Here is a 20,220-nt window from a genome sequence, read left to right as displayed (position 1 = left end):
CCTGATCGGGTCGAGAATCTTTAACACGCTCAGTCTGGACCCCGTGGCTATTAATCTTCAAAAGTGAGAGCATCGCTCGCTTATAACTCGCACGATCGGGTCGAGAATTTTTGGCGCGCCCAGTCTGGATCTCGTGGCTATTAATCTTCAAACGTGAGAGCATCACTCGCTTATAACTCGCACGATCGGGTTGAGAGTTTTTGACGCATCTGGTCTGGACCACGTGTCTATTAATCTTCAAACGCGAGAGCATCGCTCGCTTATAACTCGCCCAATCAGGTCGAGAGTATTTAACGCGCTCAGTTTGGACCTCATTACTATTAATCTTTAAACGTGAGAGCACTGCTCAATTATAACTCGCTTGATCGGGTCAAAAGTCTTTGACACGCCCGGTCTAAATCCAGTGGCAATTTAACTCCATGCGGGAGAGCAACACTTGCTTATAACTCACCCGCTCGAGTCGAGAGTCTTTGATGAGCTCGATTTGGATCCTGTGGAAATTTACCTTCATGTGCGAGAGCAACACTTTCTTATAATTCGCATGCTCGGGTCGAGAGTGTTTGACGCGCCCAGTCTATATTCTGTGGCAAATTATCTTCATGTGCAAAAGCAACACTTGCTTATAATTCGTCCACTCGGATCGAGAGTCTTTAACGCGCTTGGTCTGGATCCCGTGACAATTTATCTCCATGCGCGAGGCCACGCTCACATATAACTCGTCCGTTCGGGTCGAGAGTCTTTGACGTACCTGGTCTAGATCCCATAACTATTTATCTTCATGTGCAAGAGCAACGCTTGCTTATAACTCTCCCGCTCAGGTCGAGAGTCTTTGACACATAGTAATCTTCATTCAAAACTTCTTGCATTCATAGAATGGTCATTTTACAAGTTACTTAATTTTTAGTTACAAACTTACTACCCAGTTCGACATGGTTGCAGATGGTTCGTGCTTTATGGTCGGTCGAGCTTCCTTCCATTCTCATTTTGTAAATAATAGGACCCTGAGCCGAGCCTCTGGATCACCTTGGAGGGTCCTTCCTATGGGGCCTCCAATTTGCTGGCGTCGCCAACCGGTTTGACTCTTTTTCAGATGAAATTGCTGACCTAGAATGACCGGTGCATCACCCATCTATTATAACTTTGTTTCATCCTTCATCTCGCCCTGCACTACAGCTTCCCCTCTATATACTAGGTGGAACGGGGTTATGCCGATCACTTCTCAGGATGTGGTATGGTAGGCCCACAGCACGCTTAATAATTCATCCGCCCAACTCTCTCTGATGTGGTTGAGTCGTGTCTTGAGCCCATGAAGTATTTCTCTATTAGTAACCTCTATCAGTCTATTGCTTTGGGGATAAGCCACTGAGGTGAAGGCCTACATAATATTATAGCTGGCGCATCACTCTCTAAGCCTTTGCCCTTGAAATTGCCTCCCATTGTGGAAGACAAGTTTGTGAGGAACGCTAAACCGACAAATGATATTCTGTCACAGAAACTTTATAACCATTTATTCGATTATTTTAGCTAGTGGCTCAGCTTTTACCCAAGGAGAAAGTCTACCGCTATGAGGAGGAGTTTCCTTTGTCCGGTCACCATTGGAAATAACCCTACAATGTCCATGCCACATTGGTCGAACGGGCAAAAACACCACAGATGCCTTTAGCTCCTTGGTCGGCCTATGTGAGATGTTCTGATACTTTTAACAAGACAGACATGTCACCATTATCAACACGGTGTTGGCTTATAGAATGGGCTAGAAATACCCTGCTAATAGGAATTTTTCTCGCCAACGATGGTCCACCCGGGTGACTTCTGCAAGAGCCCTGGTGAACTTCTTTTAGAATGTACTGGACATCTTATGATCCGACACATTTGAGCAGGGGTCTTGAGTAGACTCTCTTGTACAGGTGATCTCTAATGAATGTGAACTGTCCGACCCTCTTTTAGTAGTCGAGCCTGTTCTCGGTCGATCGTCTTGTTCCTTGATCGGAGGTACTCAATTAGAGGCGCCCTCCAGTCGTCGGCAACTCCCATGGTTGGCCTATCGATGTGGGTCATCAACATCACCTACTCGATCGATTTATTTAACACCAACAGAGTCAAGGAACTTGCTAACATTACCAGTTCACCCGTGTATTGGTTCTCTGCTCGGGGGATCTTTTGGATAATGACTTCTTGAAATCCAACGTTCAATTTCTCAAATGCTTCCACATATAGTCATAGCCTAACATTATTTATTTCAAAAGTCCCTGGGAGCTGCTACACCCCCAATTGAGAGTCGGAGTGGATCAACACCCACGTAGCTCCCACATGCTTTGCTGCTTACAGGCCGACTATCAATGATTCTCTCTTTGCCTCGTTGTTCGTGGCTTTGAGTCTAGCTGAAAAGACAATTGCATTCGATCTTCACGTGGTGATATCAGAAGTATGCCCACGCCGCTACCTTGCCGAGTGGACGACTCGTCCATATAGATCTTTTTAAAGTTGCTTCTGATTTGACGTTCTGTACTTTTGTCACAAAATCGCCCAAGGCTTGTGCCTTGATCACCGTTCGGGCTAGATACTTGATGTCAAATTTACTCAATTCCGTAGTCCACTTAATCAGCTGTCTGAATCCTTCGGGGATGAGGAGGATCTGTGTAAAATACAGAAAAAAATGATGAATAATGATAAGGAAATTTTTTAAATTTTTAGAAAATTTTCAAGAATTTTACGGAGACCGTATGAACGAGTTTATGGGGATAAAATTAGGTCCCGGGAAAGTATATTTAGGCTACTTCGTTTTAACGAGAAAATGCTTATTTTTTTTAATTCCTTTCCTTTTTCTTTTTCTTTTTCTTTTATTCTTTCCTTCGTTTCCTCCCGACCCTCACCCGACGCCGTCCCCTTGCCTTCTCCTTTGCGCCGAGCCTCTGATCTTTTGCCCTAACCACTCCCAACCGGTGCCACAAAACCGCCGCACGCCTCGCAAGTAAAGTCATCGCAGATCCCCTCTGTTTCGCTTCCTCTTCCTCGCCACTACCGATCTCTGTTCCCTTTCCCTTTTCTCTCCCGATCCAGCCGAGGATCTTCATCTTCTTCTCTTCTTGTGCCGACGCTGACCCCCTAACCGCAGGCGCCTCTGACTCCACGGATCCACCATCCGCGTGTGTACCTTAGTGGCGGCACACATCTAGCGCACTTTTCTTGAGTCGTACCCTAGCGACGCCGACCGTCGGCCTTTCTCCCGATTCCGCCGTCGCTAGTGCTTCTTCGTCGGATCTCTGCTCAACGCCGACCTTCTTCTCTGTCTCTTTAGTCGACGCCCCGCTCCTGACGCCACGACTGTCTCCCGATCGCAGGCACTGTCCGCCCTCACGCGAACCAGTCGCCAGCCGATTTCTCTCCATCATCTCCCGACCTCCTTTGTGCCCTAGCACGGTGACTGATTCTTTCTTTTTCCTCTCTGGTCGTGGTGATCTTGGAGGTAGGTACGCTTACTAGTGGTGATTTGTGTATCTTATCTCGGTATTGTGTTGATTGGGTGCTTCCTTTTGGATCCAAGCAATGAAGAGGTGTCCGGAAAGAGCTGTGGTGTTTCCTGGTATTTCCAGTAGCAAAACAAACCCTAACGGTGTAGTAACAGCGGCTGTGAATTAAGGTAAGGTGTAGAGAAATCATTTCTCTTGTTGTAGCGTACACTTAATTGAAGCAAGGAAAGGATAAGAAATGAATAGTATAAAAATTTATTTAAAGTTTAAGTTGTTTATGTGTAAGTGGATTAGGTTTGGAATTAATCTAATGGTATGATTAGGGGTTTGCCCTAATTTAGTGTTAGAGATTCTATTTAGCTATTTCATATGAATTTAGCTAAATAAAATATGTTTATATTGGTGACATAGGACTTTGACGCGAGACAAGTATCTCGACGTCGGATTTGGACTGGATACGATCCTCTTATTGGAGGTGGATACTTTGACTTATTTTTTTAGATTTGTCATTTGATATGCATAGTAATATTTTTAACAAATAGTAATGATTATGTTTCTTATTTGTATCGGTTGGTCACTATCCGATACCTGTTACATGCTTGTTTTGTTATTTGTTATGCACTTCATGTTAGTACTTACCTGATTATACATGCTTATAGGGGTAGTGACATAACCATACTTCATTATGTTCAGGACTTAGGTTTTTATACCTTATCTGATCTCTGTACTTAGACATTTGATTTGATTTTTTGTCCTATGGTACACATTATGTAGAGATGGATAGGTTTAGGATATTGTCATGCTTAGTATCATGTATCATCTCGCATGATTGCATGCTGCGCGATAGTCGATTTCATTATTGTTGAGCACATCGTCAGTTTCATGGATCTGTACACACAACCACTCATGGGTTAGTGGTATATCAGGCAGAGTGTGTGCAGTTTTGCTCTGTCAGTGCTCCGCTGGTTCACTTATGGGTAGCGTGACGCAGCGTGGTAGCACGTCAGGGATCCCTCCTCTAAATTGTCTCAGGGAGATGAGAGCATTGCGCTCCCCCACTTTTGATTTGGGGTAGGAGGATAGGTGTACTCTGACAGTATCCCGTCCACTCGGTCACTCATTATGAGCAATGACGGCAGAGTGCATGGTTGTTATAACCCTACCCACTCGGTCTCACCATCGTGTGTGAGATGGTTGACTAGCAGTAGGGGTGACCAAGACATGTCATTGGCATCATACACATTGATGCATTTATTGCTTGTGTGTTGCTGCACTTGTATACTACATATTGGATGGATGCATTTGTTTGACATGCATACAAGATTCCTATACTTCTCGGTTGATTATCCATACACCAGGGCCTGGTTAGTGCAGTTTTCTCCTGTTTATTTCAGTTACATCCAGGATCTCCTAAGAGGATTGCTTGTTTATCCGTTCGGGGGTCATCGAGCCTAGGTGTTTTTCCTTAAGCTCATCCTGAATGGATGCTTCCTCCGATGAGGATCCTTGGGGCCTATCTGCGGCGTCTTGTTCCTCTGAAGGGGTGTGGAACAACGCCCAATGATAGAGGATTGGTGCATCCGGTGCTTCTCTGAATGTGTTGATCGACTTATTGTTCGGCCGACGAGCGACGACGTTTCCCGCTCGGCCTTTATGATCGGCCTGCTGGCTGGTCGTAGATGTTGCAGGTTCATTTGCTTGATGACCGATTATCGCCTGCTGTTGCTCCAACATCTTTGTCGCTCGTGCTTGCACCAGCATGTCGAACTCCTCTTGTGTTAACATCACTGTGGTGAGTCGTCGAGCATCCTCTATCTTTGTGTTTTTGATTTATGTAAATTTTCTACAAACGACATCAAATATGATCCTATTTAGAAATAGCGAAGATGACAAGCTGGGAATGTGGCGGTATAGTTGAAGCGGTAAAGACTCCACGTAGCTCTGCAACATGAAAACGTCAATGCTGGGCCGGGAAGGGGTTCCCAGCCTTGGTCCTCCGATGCTCAAGTCAGTTTCCGACAATCTCAAGAAATGGAGAACTGTAGCTAAAGGATTCAGAAGGTAAAGTTGTGCATACCTTTCCTTGTAGCTGGTAACCCCTTCTCTAGTGTCAACATGATGCTTGTGCACGCATCTCAAGGTGTAGGCTTGCCCTCCTAGGTGTCCTAAGAAGAGATGGGTAAAAAAGGTGTCATTGACATCATTTTCTTAAGCAGCCATGCAATCATCTAACGTGACAGTCTGGAAACTTTTGAAGTACGATTGCTTGTTAGATATGTTTTGCTGTCAACGACACAAATTTCCAGAAGGAAATGAAAAGATACTTGATGGGGTCATGCGCAGCCACCTGGAGTTCGCTCGGTTGGGCTGCTGTCGCATGACAGTATCCTTAGGGCTTGCCGGCTCGCTTCTTTTCTTCTTTCATGATTATCCTCAATTAATACGTTCTGATCGGACACGTGGCTTGATTAGTGAAATCCGTCGTTGCTTAGCTTTCTTTGTTATCGGAGGGTCATTTCCCCGCTTGTCTTCAAGAATTGGTACATCTGCTCAGTGGTACCCTGACTGTTCGACCATATCAAGTCCACGAGACTAACCTGAATACTCTATTTGACTTTATTTTTTACGTCAATCGATCTTCCATATTTGTATCTATTTATAGTAGGCCCTCATTATTATCCGATATTATTTACCATAATAAAAATAAGAGTTTCTTGTTAATATTTTTACCGACTAAATAAAAAGGGGCAAGTTCTTACTACTACTATTATATACATTTCGCGAGCAAAACACCCGATCCATGCCGATCACCTGGCTCCTCGCGTCCTTCAGTACAGTCCTTCTAGGACACATGCCGCGCTCCGATTCTAGGAAATTTTGAATTGACTAAAACACCCCTTCAATGTTTGCCCTTTTCTTCTATTACTATCTGTCAATACTTACACAAATTGATGGCATGATCGTCAATAGATTCACGAGGGCGCGATACTGCTGAAAATTTTGAATCCCGGCGGGCAGTCGATCCTCAAGAGGCTCCCAAGTTCCCACCCGCCTCCTCCTCAAATCTCAATCGATCGAGCAGGCGGAGAAGCGAGGCGGGGAGCGATGTCTTCTTCACCGTCTCCTTCTTTGGATTCGAGGTCGAGGCATCACAGTTACTGCAGGAAGCAGAAATCTCTCGGCGTCTTGTGCTCCAAGTAATCGATCTGTTTTTCCCCCCTTTTTTTCAATAAAGTTCTTGATCAGAATTTGGTTTTGTTTCGATCTGTTTGGGCCGCGAAGCTTCGTGAGTTTGTACGTTCAGAAAGGGGCTGAATTTGTGGACCTTGACTACGCCGCAAGGCAGCTTGGCGTCGAGAGGCGCCGGATCTATGATATCGTCAATGTCATGGAGAGTGTCGGGGTAATACCTTGCTTTTGATAAAATTATAAAGCGTTTCTTTGAGTTAGAGTTTTTGTTTTTGAAGAAACGAGTTCTTTGGTGCATGGATAGGTCGTTGCGAGGAAGGCGAAGAGTAAGTACTCTTGGATAGGGTTTTCTGGGATCCCAAATGCACTAAAGGAACTCAAGGTCTGGTCGCTTCTCTGTTTTGGTTCGATCTGTTGTTTTCATCTCCTCAATCTTCGTTTGCCCTAAAATATTATGGCCCGAGCAGGAGGAGGCACTTCAGGAGAGTTTTGCCACTGATGTGGCCTCCGTAAAAGTAGGTTATGTGCTTAGAATTTCATCATAATTCCTCGTGCGACTGAAAGTTGAGATCTTGTGTGCTGAGTTGATTGTTCTTGCGATTTTTTGCGTGTAAAAGGAAGCTTTGGAGGATCAACATGAAGACAGCGAAAGCCAGAGCCACGATGATGTAGATGAGAAACCAAGCAAAATTGGCAGCATTTCTTCATTGATGGGCTCTTTTGGCAACATATTGTCAGGTAATTTGTTAAATTTTTTTCTGTGTTCAGTTGGGAAAAGTATCTTCTCGCCTTTATCTGATTCTTTATCGTCTCACCTTGAATTACCAGCTACTGAGAACAGGAAGGATAGATCACTATACCTGCTGAGCCGAAATTTCATCAAGCTTTTCCTGAATTCAGAAGTAATTCATCAAACTTATCACAGGAAACTTGGATTCCGATTCCTTTAATAGCTTGCATACAATATTTTCTCAGGCATCCTGACTGATTCATATGTAAACATTGAACAGGTAAACACTATCTTACTGGATGAAGCTGCAAGGCTGCTGCTTGGTGACAACACCAACTTATCCCACATCAGAAGTATATGCCAATCTCGTTTCACATTTTCTTTAGGCAAAAAGAAGTAAATAAATCTTATCTGTGATTTGATTCAGTTTATGAGATTATCGTGCAGCCAGACGTCTGTATGACATAACAAATGTGTTGTCGTCTATCAATCTTATCGAGAAGGTAATTTATTGGTATCTGTAATGTAGCAATTTGAAACAATATAAATTGTGCTTGTTCATTTTTCTTCTGTTTTGGAAAATTTGCATATCCAGATTCAAGAATCTAGGAAGCCAGCGTTTCGATGGCTAGGAACCAGTGGCAAGTCTAAGATGGATACTTCTGTAACAGTTGTTGCTTCTAAAATTGGAAATCATTCCAATAAGAGGGCATTTGGAACTGAGGTCACTAATGTGGAATTGAAGAGGAGCAGGCTGAGTCCTAAAGCAAGTAAGAAGCCTAGTAATTATGCACAACTGTGGAATCAGGACCTCAAAGAATGTAATCTGACAGCTCAGAAGCAATTAAGCATGAAGAGTGGCTTTGTTTTTGGTCCTTTCTTCCCTGCTGGAGCAACTAAAGAGGTAACTGAGGAAAAAGGTGGGAAAACTGCTCAAGGTTTGGAGGGTTCTGCATGCTCGTCGCGACCACAATACCACAATGAAGGTTTGCGATACATTTCCTTTACACTTTAATTATTGATGTATTATGATTATCTGCTCTGTCTAAAGGTTAACTCAGTCATTATTTGCAATTTCAGATTTATTTTGCTATCCTGAAGTTTGATCTGACCCTATTTTGCATTGTTTCACACATTGTTTTCCCCTTTGAAGGATAGGATCTATGCTATAGATTGTTAATTCCACCAGTTTTTCCTACAAAAACATTTCCCTTCTCAGGGCAATTTTTTTTGTTCCCTTTTATTGTGAATCTTTGTTGTCAAAACACAATTCTTTTTAGCATTCATTTATATGAAAGAACTTTTACCTGTAAATAAGTAGCTTTATCATACATGGTGCACTTTTTGATTTATAAAACTAAACCTTTTACATATCATGAACACATCTCATGTTTATTTATAGTTTTATATTTTTGAACATTTGATGAGATTTTGAATTCTTGATTGAGCAAAGATAGGTGATCCTGCTTGAGATTGTCGACGGACGAATTATTAGTGAGTTGACATTGACTAAGTTTTCAATCACCCAGGGGCAACAAGATTTTATAAAGAGGTCTGCCAAAATCTAAAAAGGAGAAGTAAATGAAGAAGAGGGGGTTAGAATAATAGCCGTGAATGTTCTAGCCCGATCCCTTTGATGCTCAAGTTAGCATAGGGGTTATGGAGGAGCAAGGAATGAAATAAGTAAGTTGTGTTCTCGTCGCTTGCGGGGGGCGAATGATCTTTTATACAGTTGTGGTTGTGCCCTCACATGCACTATGCGTCTTGAGATCCATATATATGTTACCCATATTTTTCGAAATAAATGGTTGTGTTACTCACCTCTTCTGGGATAAATGGATGTGTTCTCCACATTCTTTAGGAAATAACGACTACGTTGTTCTTATCTTTCAGGACCAACGACTGAATGTCCTATCTGTCAGAAGTCTGGTATACTAATTCGAATCTAGGTAATCCGGAGTTGGGGATTGATTGAAGTTGGGGATTGTTTTGAGTTAAGGATCCCATGGATTCACGGATTGTTTGGGGTCGGGAGTCCCATGGAGTCTAGGGCAGACTCAAGTCGGCGACTGCATGGAATTAATGGATCTTATGGAGTTGGGGATTTTTTGGAGTCAAGAGTCCCATGGAGCCGAGGGTTGTTTGGAGTTGGCGATCGCATGGAGTCGAGGGATCTCATGGAGTCGAGAACATTTTGGAGTAGGGAGTCTCATGGAGTTGAGGGCTTACTTGAGTCGGTGATTGCATGGAGTTGAGGGCGGCCTGAAGTTGACGATTGTATGGAGTCAAGGGTAGCTCAGAGTTGGCGAGTGTCTTTCTATTGACTTTGACCATCATCTCAACATAACTATTGACTTTGACCATTACCACAACACGAGAATTGACTTCCTCAATCATGTGGCTCCCTTTGGGTATCCGTATCACCAGTCTTTTTTTCAAGTTTAATCGAAGGAGGTGGAAATTTGATTGATTTGACTATTGTGCGGTTTGATAGGGTGGTTATTTTTGCCCTGACTACAACAACCACGTGGCGAATCCCAAGCGTGATTTAAACGACATTGTGCATTAAATTCGGCCATGCTTATTAAATGTGCACCATGCGGTAACATGCCTCAATCCTTGAATTGGATGTACGTTGGCAGTATGTTTTTGAGGTTGCGTCTAATTATGTGATGTGACCATATGTAGAAAACGAACTAACATTCAAATTATAATGATTATTGAGATTTTGTTTAATCCATGCACTTGATCGAACGGTTGAAATTTCATCATGCTATTTTGTGTAGAGATCCAATGGTCAAGATCGGGAGAGCAATGTTACATTAGGTTGAAAGGAGATGCCATTGCTTTTATTGCTTAATCTTTGCTTCTGCAATTGTCGCTTTCATCTTTTTAGTCTTCGAATACTTCCTTTTCAACTTCTCAATAAGTGTTTACTCCTTGCTTTCACCCTTTGCATTGATAAACTGTTGATCTTCTAGCCCTCAATTTCAGCTTCTATTTTTGTATTATATCTTTGGATGGTCGTGGAGCCGTCTTTTGCTCCTTGATACAAATCCATCGAGTCAGATTTTAATGGTGGTGAATTGGATCGAATAAGACTTATAAGATTCCTACCAATAATTGCATAGTAGTCTAGATAATAATGATCACCCAGATCATCTTCCTCTTGGTTTCATGACCTTCTTCCGAAGTCACTTATCGAACGGGCTTCGCTTTTCCATCCTAACATTCTTTTTCAAAGTGTCTTAGTAATTTCGTGTTTCTTTGTCTCATCTTAGTCTAAATTCTTTCCAAATCCTCACTGGTGTAGTCATATAACTGCTTGAGTTTTTCATTATTTCTTTTACTAAAAGAAATTAGAAGACAAGGTATTCTTTTTTTTTTTTGCTCTCCTAAATTGGGTTTAACTTTTTGAAAAAATTTCCCTCCTCACAAGGGATGGAAATCTTATTTTTTCTTGGTGAAGCCTCTAAATCCTCTGTGTTAGCCCATTCAATAGCAATTTGAGTTATCCGTGGCTCCTTCCTTCAAGTATTATCATTTGGAGCTGGATTATTTTTCTGTGTCCAAGAAATTGTAAGATCTGTGATTCAGTAGAAACTTATTACTTGAGGAGGGGTTGCTTTACATATTCGAGCAGAGCCTCGTCCCGATTCCTCTCAAAGCTTTATTCGGTAAGACTTTTTTGCTTTTATAAGTTTTAATATCTAATTGAATGATTGCCGACTCAAGCACACAATGTTGAAGGCTTCTATTTGTAGGATCGAGATGCGCTAGAGGGGGATGAATAGCGTTTGTGGCTTTCATGTTTGTTTTAAAACAAAAATTGAAGAGACAAGGGTAGCAGAATAAAGATAGAAAAAAAAGCAAACACTAACACACCAAGATTTACACGGTTCGGAGCTTGTGACGACTCCTACTCCAAGGCTCGTGATCGTTGATCATTTTTGTTAGACAATCATTATCAATTCGAAATGTTACAGTAATGATTACAATTAAGCAATTAACTTTAACAATAATAAATAATATTGACGACTTAGAGAATTAGATCTTGAATGTGGTTATCGTTGGAGTAGCTTTTGGGCGTCGTAGAGGCTTTATCAGAGTAGCACATAGAAGTGGAAGTTGCTTAGAATATCGTTGTGAAGCCACTGGGTGAAGACTTCTTTTATAGCATGTTCCGGGCGCTTGGATCCCTTCTCGGGTGCTTGGACTGTGTTGACGTCGTGTGCTCTTGTCGAAAGTTGATCGACAAAGGTTATCCACCTCTTGGTGTGTGACGCAGGTCTGACCAATCCTCATGCTCCAGCTTGGCTAACAGATGATATTTGGCTGTCCGAGCACTCGGACCAGCTCATACAGATGATATTTCCTAAGTTTGCGGCCTTGAAATTGTTGACTATTATTAGAGAATATCACGTGAGGTAGGCCAAATCGGTAGATAATATTTCGCTATAGGAACTTCTTGATGTTATCTTTTATTATCTGAGTTAAGGCTTCAACCTCCACTCATTTAGAGAAGTAATTCACTACCATAAGAAGAAGTTGTAAGTACTTTGGGTAAGTTTTGATATAATCAATCAGGTTAAATTAGATCCTGTGGTGTTTTGATCTTTGTGTCTAAATGTGTATGAACTTAGGAACACAAGAAGTCTAGTGAAAGATGTAGCTAACGAGAAGGATGACACGGAAAGGGAGCTGATGGACGTGGTGTATTCGAGAGATGAGATGTTGCGGAAGAGTACACCAACGAACGAGAAGGACGTGCGCGACGTTCAAGGGATGAGAAGTTGGGGAGGAAGCTTGCTCAAGGAGAAGACCCGAGTTAGGTTCGGGTAAACTCAATTCTCGAAGGCTTGAGGATCACTCAAGCGTTTAGAGAAGAAGGTAGCGACTGAAGAAGGCGTCGGATGGTCAACACATGGCTAATCGATCCAGGCGCTCAAATCACTTTGGTGCCGAAGGGGCGCCTCGATGTAGTGGATCAACTTTGGGTCCACATTAGCAGCGGTTCGGGTGCTTGGAGTGGGTCTGGGCGCATGAGTATGGATAAATTCTTATCCTTTTACCGTTGTGAAGCGAATTGAGATGGCTAACTGGGGGTAGCCAGATTGGGTTTGGAATCTTGGATCGTGCCACGTCATCAAATAGTTGCTTTGACCTAAAAGGAGCCTGGTGCTCTTCATTCAAGATAACACTTTTTGTACTTCGAATTATAATTTTGTTTTCAAGTTCTGTGCTTCCAACACTTGTTAGAGGTTTTTTTGCTTATGACGAAAGGAGAATTTTATTTGTGCTTTCAATATCTTAGATTAATAATTTCCTTGATTGTAACTAAGTAAAAATTGGTAGTTTTTTTTAATTTATGCAATATAGTTTTTGTTTATTAAAGTATTTGTTTTAATTATAATTAAAATTCTTGAGAAGGGTATTCTTGTCTTTGTAGGGCAATTCACTCTTCTCTTACCGGCCGCATAGACTAATAAAAGTTTCTTTTGTTGAGGCTAATTGAGAAGGGACCTACAATATCTATGCCTTATTGATTGAAGGGGTGTGAGACAATGGAGGTTTTCAGGAACTCAATTGGGTAATGAGAGAGGTGCTAATGCTTCTGGTAATGAATGCAGGCGGCAACAAATTGGGTCATGTTCGCCTACATAGTCGGCCAAAATACCCAACCATCAGTGTCTTTCGAGCTAGCATTCATCCCCCAATGTGATTTCTGTAAATACCTTTATCAATTTCTATCATGACATAAGCATTATCAGGACTAGGCATTTGAGGAGGGAGCGTGAGAAGGTTCGTTGATATAATTGATCCCTAATTAGAGTGAATCAAGGAGCTCTCCACTTGAGTAGTCGAGTTTGCTCTAGATCAGTGGGCATAGTTCCTTGTTGGAAGAAAATAGTTAGAGGGGTCCTCTAGTTGGCAGGCCTATCTTGACTTGGTACTTGATCAATCTAGGCAACTAGTAAAACCTGAACCATCTAGTTATCCATGGTCCAAGTCGCAAGTGTACTCACCAATTTAGCTAGCTCATTCACCTTTTAATTTTCAGCTTAGGGAATGTTTTGTAGATTAATCTCTTGGAAGTCAACTTCCAACTTCTAGAAAATTTCCTCAATCGATCATTCTTAATTTGAAAACTTCTTTCTAATTGATAAGCAATCAATTGGGAGTCCGAGCAGATGACAACATGGGAATCCTTGACTTGCTTTATTGCTTGGAGTCCTACGAATAATGTCTTATACTCAACTTCATTGTTGGATACTCGGAAGTTGAGTCGGATTGAGAGTTGGAGTACGTTCTCCCGAGTGGATGTTAATAATATCCTGAATTCCCGATACAACTATCTTGTGTATTGGAGAATCTATGCACATAAATTTTCCATGTTCTTTTAATTTTTTGGTCTGGAACTTTCCTTAGGAAATCAACTAGGGCTTGAGTTCGGTGGTCCATTTGATCAATCTTTTAGAGGCTTCTGGATTTGTAGCACTCGGCCCAGAATATTGTTGGTGAGTATTGTGAAGATAGAAAGTACAATCTTAGTCAGTGAGTGATAAGAGTCAACCCCAAAGTCAATTTCTCCAAAGTAGTGTATTTGCTCTTGACGTCCTTTAACAAGTGGCTCGTAAAATAGATGGGGTGTTGTAAATTATCTTCTTAAGATAGCAAGACCGTGGCAATCGCTCCCTTGGTTGTCGACGGTACACCCATAGCCTTTTGTGCGCTACTGATTTTGAGAGGAGTGGTAAGCGGGACATGTATTCTTTCAACTTAGTGAAAGTCTAATCACAGTTTACATCCCAATCAAACTTGGAACCCTTCTTCAATATCTTGAAGAAGAGTAAACTCTGATCAGCAGAATGGAGATAAATCGGGAAAGCTCTTTGATACGATTGAGTAGTTGTTGTGCTTCTTTGAGATTGTGGGAAGGCATATTTTGAAGCGTTGGGACCTTCTTGATGTTTGCTTTGATTTCCCTTTTAGTGATGATGTGTTCAAGAAATTTCCCGCTCTTGACTCTGAATAGATATTTGTTGGGGTTGAGGTTGAGCTCCTACTGCCTTAAAGTATTGCATGTCTATTTAATGTTTGAGATTAAATTCTCAGATCGAGTAGTCTTGATTAGAATGTTGTGTACATAAACTTCAATGTTTCTTTCTATTTGTTACTTGAAGACCTGATCCATAAATTGTTGATTAGTTGTCCTTGTATTTTTTAAGTCGAACGACATGACATATTAGAGATGATGAAACTGACTTTTTCTTGATCCTCAAGGGTCGGGAGAATTTGATGATAGTCTTGGTAGGTATTCAACATATATATAAATTCACAGTTAGAAGTTGAATTTATCAGTTGATTAATGCGGGGAGTGGATAACAATCCTTTAGATTGACCTTAAAGACATTAGTATCATGTTGGTGAGTCAAGTCGGGAATTGGATTTCTTGAATGTGTCCGACCTCTATTAACTTGTTGATTTCTGTTTGGATTATTTGGCTTTACTTGGGAAAATGTTGTTTTTGTCGGACCAGCCGAACATTTGGAATTGTTTTTAGCTAGTGGGCCATCGAAGTCGGAAGTATGCCTATGACTTTTTAGCCGATAAAGCGAAGACGTCATGGTTGGCGAGAGACATGCAATCAAGTCTTGTTTGAGTTCCGATGGAAGATTTAAAGCTACTTTGGTGATCCCCTCTATCCAATCCTGATAGATTTGTATGTCTTCTTGTCCTTCTATCGATTGAGACACCGTCACCTCTTAAATAGTTGGTACTAAGATATCTTGAGTTTGATGGTTTTGTGTGAGTTGATCTTGATTACATCAATATAACATTTTCTGGCCATCAACTAGTCCCCTTTCACCTCTTCGACTTGGTGTTCCATAGGAAACTTAATTTTTTGGCAGAAAGTGGAGATTGTTGCTTGGAAAGCACTTAGCGTCTATCTCTCTAATATGACATTGTAGGCTAAAGTTGAATTTATGATAATAAAGGGAGTACGCTGAGTCTTCATGAGCGGTTCTTCCTCTAAGGAAAGAGAGAGATCAATTTGGTCGAGCGATTGCATTTCATCTCCTGTAAATTTGTACAAGGTGTGTATAGGATGAAGCTCTTTCCCATCAACTTACATTTGGTCGAAGGCCTTTTTGAAGATAATGTTGATGAATTTGCTCGTGTCTATAAACACTCTTTTCACAATGTAATTGGTGATGAGAGCTTCGATCATTAAGGCATTGTCACGAAGAGCCTCTATTCCTTCCAAATCTCTCGGCCTAAAGTTGATTGAGGGGCTCCTTCCTTTTCCTCTAATGGTGTTGACTCCGTAACTCTCCAATTTTCGATCATGGACCTTTCTGACCTGAGTGGAGTATCCATTCGTTGGACCTCTCAAAATCATGTGGGCAGTTCCTCGAGGATCAATCTTGCCTTTGCCTTTTTCCTCTTTATCCTTCTCTTAATCTGTCTCCCTATGAGATTGGGGCGAGCCTCCATGCTTCCCAGAGGATGAGTGAGTTTGCCGATCCAACTGACGATTAGTAGCGGCATGGTGAGTAGGATGGCGGGACCGTCGGTAGGGCTCAGGAGATCTTCTACTTGGTCGATTTAGATTGATTTTTTGTTGATCAACCACATGCTGCAACTCTCTCGTGTACTCTTGGCAATCTCGAGTAGAATGAGTTTTCGATTAGTGATAAGTGTAATAGCGATCCATCCCGAAAGGTTCTTGACCACTTTTGTGTCGAGCCCGAGAAAGTTGTTAAAAAGACTTGACATTTGATGTCATCCATATATTGATGTAACAAAGAGACATTTTCAAATTTACGTATATGGTTTTCTGGGTTGGTTATGCCATTATATTCCTCGATCTCCACTGCTTAGAAATGTCGTGGTAATTCGTCCTGAAAGATGCTTCTTGAAAATGGAGGGTCTTGGGAGACTTTCGTTTCATTAAATGTGAGGGCTTTTCCCCTCAAGGCATACTGATGCGAGGTCTCTTCTGAATATTTCAAGGATAGTGTTCGCATAGTTGATGTCCCAATTATAGTAGGGATAGGAGCCTTAGGTGTTCAAGTGGGTCGGGTGGATATTTGATGAAGCACTTGATCGATCGGGGTAGCGTCTCAAATGGTGTAGGGTTGGGTATTGACGGTGCTAGCTGTTGGGGCTATCCTTGAAACATGCTTACATCGTGGCAGCAATCAGTTTGTTGAAATCATCCGTTTCCAAAGTGACGATGTTGGATATTTCAGTGTTGTTTATCTCAACATTTTAATTTATGTCCTAATTCAGTGTTCTCACAGACGATGCTAATTTTGATTCTGTTTGCGATCACTGATGGACAAACTATCGGTGAGTCAACGTTTATGTTGATTAAGTCATCAATCATCTATGGGCAACAAGGTTTTGTGAAGAGGTCTTCTAGAATCTAAAAAGGAGAAGTAAAGGAAGGAGAGAGTTAGAATGATGATTGGGGGTGTCCCAGCGCAGCCACATTGAGTGTTGTCTGGAGTTGCTGACGACATCGAGTCGAGGACGACTCAAAGTCGACGACTGCATGGAGTTGAGGGAGCCCATGGAGTTGGGAGTTCCATGGAGCTGAGGGATGTCTGGAGTCGATGACTGTATGGAGTTGAGGGATCCCATGGTGTTGGGGACTTTCTGGAGTTGGGATTCTCATGAGGTCAAGGGCTGTAGGGAGTCGGCAACCGCGTGGAGTTGATGGCAGCCTGAAGTCTGACTAATGCATGGAATTAAGGACAGTTTGGAGTCGGCAGGCGGTTTTCTATCGACTTTGACCACTACATTTGCAGGACTATGGACTTCCTCAATCATATAACCCCCCTTCGAGTACCCCGTATCTATAGGAAAAACTGAGACTAGAAAAGGTGATAATCAGATTAACAAATGTGAAGATAACAACCATCATTTGAATCTTTTATACTTTAGTTCAGTTTTCAGTGTTTTTCACCGTCGTATGTAAACTTACGGACAAGTTTAGCAATGCCATTTTTTGTATTACCCTTTAGCGAATTAGCCTTGTAGTTTGTTGCTTGGATTGGATTCAATCATTTATTTGCAATCACAGACAAACAAGGTCGCATAGTCACGAAAATCATTTTCTATTGGCATAAATCTAGACAATTCCATATCTTGGACAAAACTGGATGATAGCCATGATTTGGTGAAGTGTGCTTTCACTACACAATTCTTGTTTCGGGAGAATCTTCAAACATGTTAACAAACATGGGCATATATATATATCTATTAGACAAGTATACTCACATCATATCTACTGAACATGTGCATTTAAAATTAAGAATTCATGTGCTTACAGTTGCACGAAATATACACAAGTTTACAAAATTAATGCACATATGTCTCTACTAAATCGGTATATCTACAGTTACTAAACTAGTGCAATTTAGAATACAAAATTGGTTCATCTATAGTTGGTTGAAACAACTCTCTTATCATACTTGCATATTATATACAAGTCTATAAAGTCAGTACATATCCTTCTACTAAATTGGTAGAGCTTCTAATACAGATGGTATCTACAGAACTAAATTCTGTCATATCATCTTCACTCAACTTACGTTTTGAGCACTTCATCATATTTAGTAGCAACTGCAGCGACGCTGGAATTATTTTTGTCCAGATACACATGATCTATGATGTTTCATTTCATATTTGATCTAAACATTCACAATTATGGTAATACGACCATTTCAAAACTCCTCTCTTGCAGCCCTGAGTGAACTTTTTTCCCATTACATGGAAGCATGGAAGTCATGGTACGCCGAACTCGCTCAAGGCAGCAGCAACCTACAGCAGCAACCTTGCAACACCTCCAATTGAAACACATGTGACTTTTGTAGGGTAAGCCATTACTTACCCTCCCCTTTATTGTCCTTTTTCCTGCTGAGAAAGAAAGGGTTCTAGCTACATGGTCCCTTAACCTGTACGATTCTTGCATAGTAGAGAATGATGTTCTAGTGTGGCTATCCTAATTGATTTCTGTAAATTAGCAATGAGAAGGTTTTAGCTGAAACACTGACGTTGTGGTGTTAACTGCTGATTAGAGATTGTCGTTCCAATTGTTAGATTTGAGTAAACATAAGGTACTCTCATTGTTTATTGAGCAGCTACAGCTAAAAGATTATGATTTGAGATCACTACATGTAGATTATTAATATAAATTATATGCACATATTTGATATCACTGCAACTTTCTTTCATAGAGATGCGTCGCTATTAATCTCTTTTTCAAATAATGTACAACCAAATTGACGACTATTAATGCTCATCATATGCACTGGCATTGCGTCAACAAGGTCTCACTCCATCTGACGCGGCTTCGACGCTTCCGAGGCTCATCCTTATCCCCATGCGATGGCACAGAGGTAATTAAGTGGCTTTCTCAACTAATTCAGATTATCTGTTCTCTAATTTTTTTTTGTTTCCGTGTCCCTTACTGATTAAATGGATCAGATTATATTTCAAGGTATTATGATATTCTTAAGATGTATGTAATATCCTTGTGACGTGCAAAATATTTTTGAGATATAATATGATTCGTTTGATCGATAAAGGGACATGAGAACAGAAAAATTTAAGAAAGAGCATCAGAACTCTTTCTCAACAGTCTCATTTTTTTTAAAATGTAGTTTTTCGTGTCCGTTAAATCTGATCCTTTATGAATACTTTTATGATTAGGGAGGCACACGTACTGAGATTAGGAGATGAGTTTATTTCTTGATGTATTTGAGATTAATTCAACTCTTTTCGGAGGTTAGATGTGGGTCTGGTTGGTTTTTATGAGGTTGGTTTCTATCGGGTGCCTGTTTTTGTTAAATCGATCTCTATCGGATCAGCTTCTACCGTATCGACTTCTGTTGAATTGGATTGATCGAGATTCAGCTTGATGGATAAAGAAAAAAAGAAATAAAGAAAGAAAGACGTAACAAAGTGAATTGGATGTTTCTAATTCCAAAATTATTCATTAAAAGATATGTCTATCTCGATTGAGGTAGTTAGTCACCCTAATAATCAAATTAAAGTTAAGACAGACTTAACCACACACCTACTTGTTGATTAAGTGTACTAATTAAGTGAGTGATGAGTGAGGTGGTCACGCCTTCAATTATTAGGCCATGGGACCTCATGCACCATCACCTTCATTATCATCTCTTATCAACACAATTCATGTGTGTGGTTGTGCTTAGCTCTCATTAAGAGACAAGTGGCCTTCTATTTATTTCACTAACTCTTCGTACAATTAAATAAGGTGTTTATTTATTTATTTTTTATAAAAAAATTAAGGATATTTTATTTTGCCCCCTATAGTTTTGTTCTTTCACAAAATACCATTCGACGTTCCCCTCCCATAATTTATTTATCCTACTCATTTTTAAAACGGTAAAGGAGTCAAATGAGTCAAATTTATAATTTAAAATTTAAAATTTATTTAATAAGGCAATTGAGTTCAACTAAATGGAAATAGCTGTTCAAATTTAATTTCTTTTTTAGCTTAGCTTAAGTTTGTTTAAGTTTAATTCATTAGAAATTTTTTATAATTTTAAATTTGTTTTATTTTTAGAATATATATGTATACACGTTCAAAAAAAATAATATTCTTTTAATAATAATAATAATAGTAAAAATAAAGATTGCTTTTTTTTTTAAAAAAAAATTACCATAAGAGAATAATATTATCTATCATGTGGCAAAAAGGCGATTCGCTCGTCATAGTGCCCCCACTAACCCGTCCTTAGGTCAATACGGAGGAGGTAAATCACAGGTGACTACTAGCCATTAGTGTAA

At 40.7% G+C, this 20,220-nt stretch overlaps 1 protein-coding gene across 4 annotated transcripts; it reads left to right on the top strand.

Annotated features, from left to right (window-relative positions):
- The first annotated feature begins 2,855 nt into the window (after window positions 1-2,855).
- On the top strand, window positions 2,856-19,824 carry LOC122002974 (E2F transcription factor-like E2FE). 4 transcript variants are annotated; one of them, XM_042558384.1, is made up of 13 exons: window positions 2,856-3,466; window positions 3,545-3,640; window positions 6,441-6,667; window positions 6,753-6,873; window positions 6,964-7,041; window positions 7,127-7,174; window positions 7,277-7,397; window positions 7,488-7,561; window positions 7,670-7,742; window positions 7,837-7,892; window positions 7,985-8,375; window positions 18,146-18,276; window positions 18,732-19,824. In XM_042558384.1, the coding sequence occupies exons 3-12, from the start codon at window positions 6,576-6,578 to the stop codon at window positions 18,253-18,255; spliced, it is 1,164 nt and encodes a 387-aa protein (XP_042414318.1). In that variant the 5' UTR covers window positions 2,856-3,466; window positions 3,545-3,640; window positions 6,441-6,575; the 3' UTR covers window positions 18,256-18,276; window positions 18,732-19,824. The 4 variants fall into 4 exon arrangements, with proteins under 4 accessions (XP_042414318.1, XP_042414320.1, XP_042414317.1 ...); XM_042558386.1 differs by lacking the exon at window positions 18,732-19,824 and having other exon boundaries at window positions 7,985-8,159; window positions 8,223-8,375; window positions 18,146-18,672; XM_042558383.1 differs by lacking the exon at window positions 18,732-19,824 and having other exon boundaries at window positions 18,146-18,672.
- The last annotated feature ends 396 nt before the right edge of the window (window positions 19,825-20,220 follow it).

Source organism: Zingiber officinale, chromosome 7A (genome assembly GCF_018446385.1).
Source record: "Zingiber officinale cultivar Zhangliang chromosome 7A, Zo_v1.1, whole genome shotgun sequence".
Classification (NCBI taxonomy): domain Eukaryota; kingdom Viridiplantae; phylum Streptophyta; class Magnoliopsida; order Zingiberales; family Zingiberaceae; genus Zingiber; species Zingiber officinale.
The sequence above is the reverse complement of the archived record's forward strand: the minus strand, read 5'-3'. Positions and strand labels throughout refer to the sequence as shown.

Coding starts and splice junctions, on each gene's coding strand:
- LOC122002974 (XM_042558384.1), top strand. CDS start 6,576: ATGTCTTCTTCACCGTCTCCTTCTTTGGATTCGAGGTCGAGGCATCAC. Junction 7,398..7,487: donor TTTTGGCAACATATTGTCAG/GTAATTTGTTAA, acceptor TTGAATTACCAG/CTACTGAGAACAGGAAGGAT. Junction 7,562..7,669: donor AGCTTTTCCTGAATTCAGAA/GTAATTCATCAA, acceptor AACATTGAACAG/GTAAACACTATCTTACTGGA.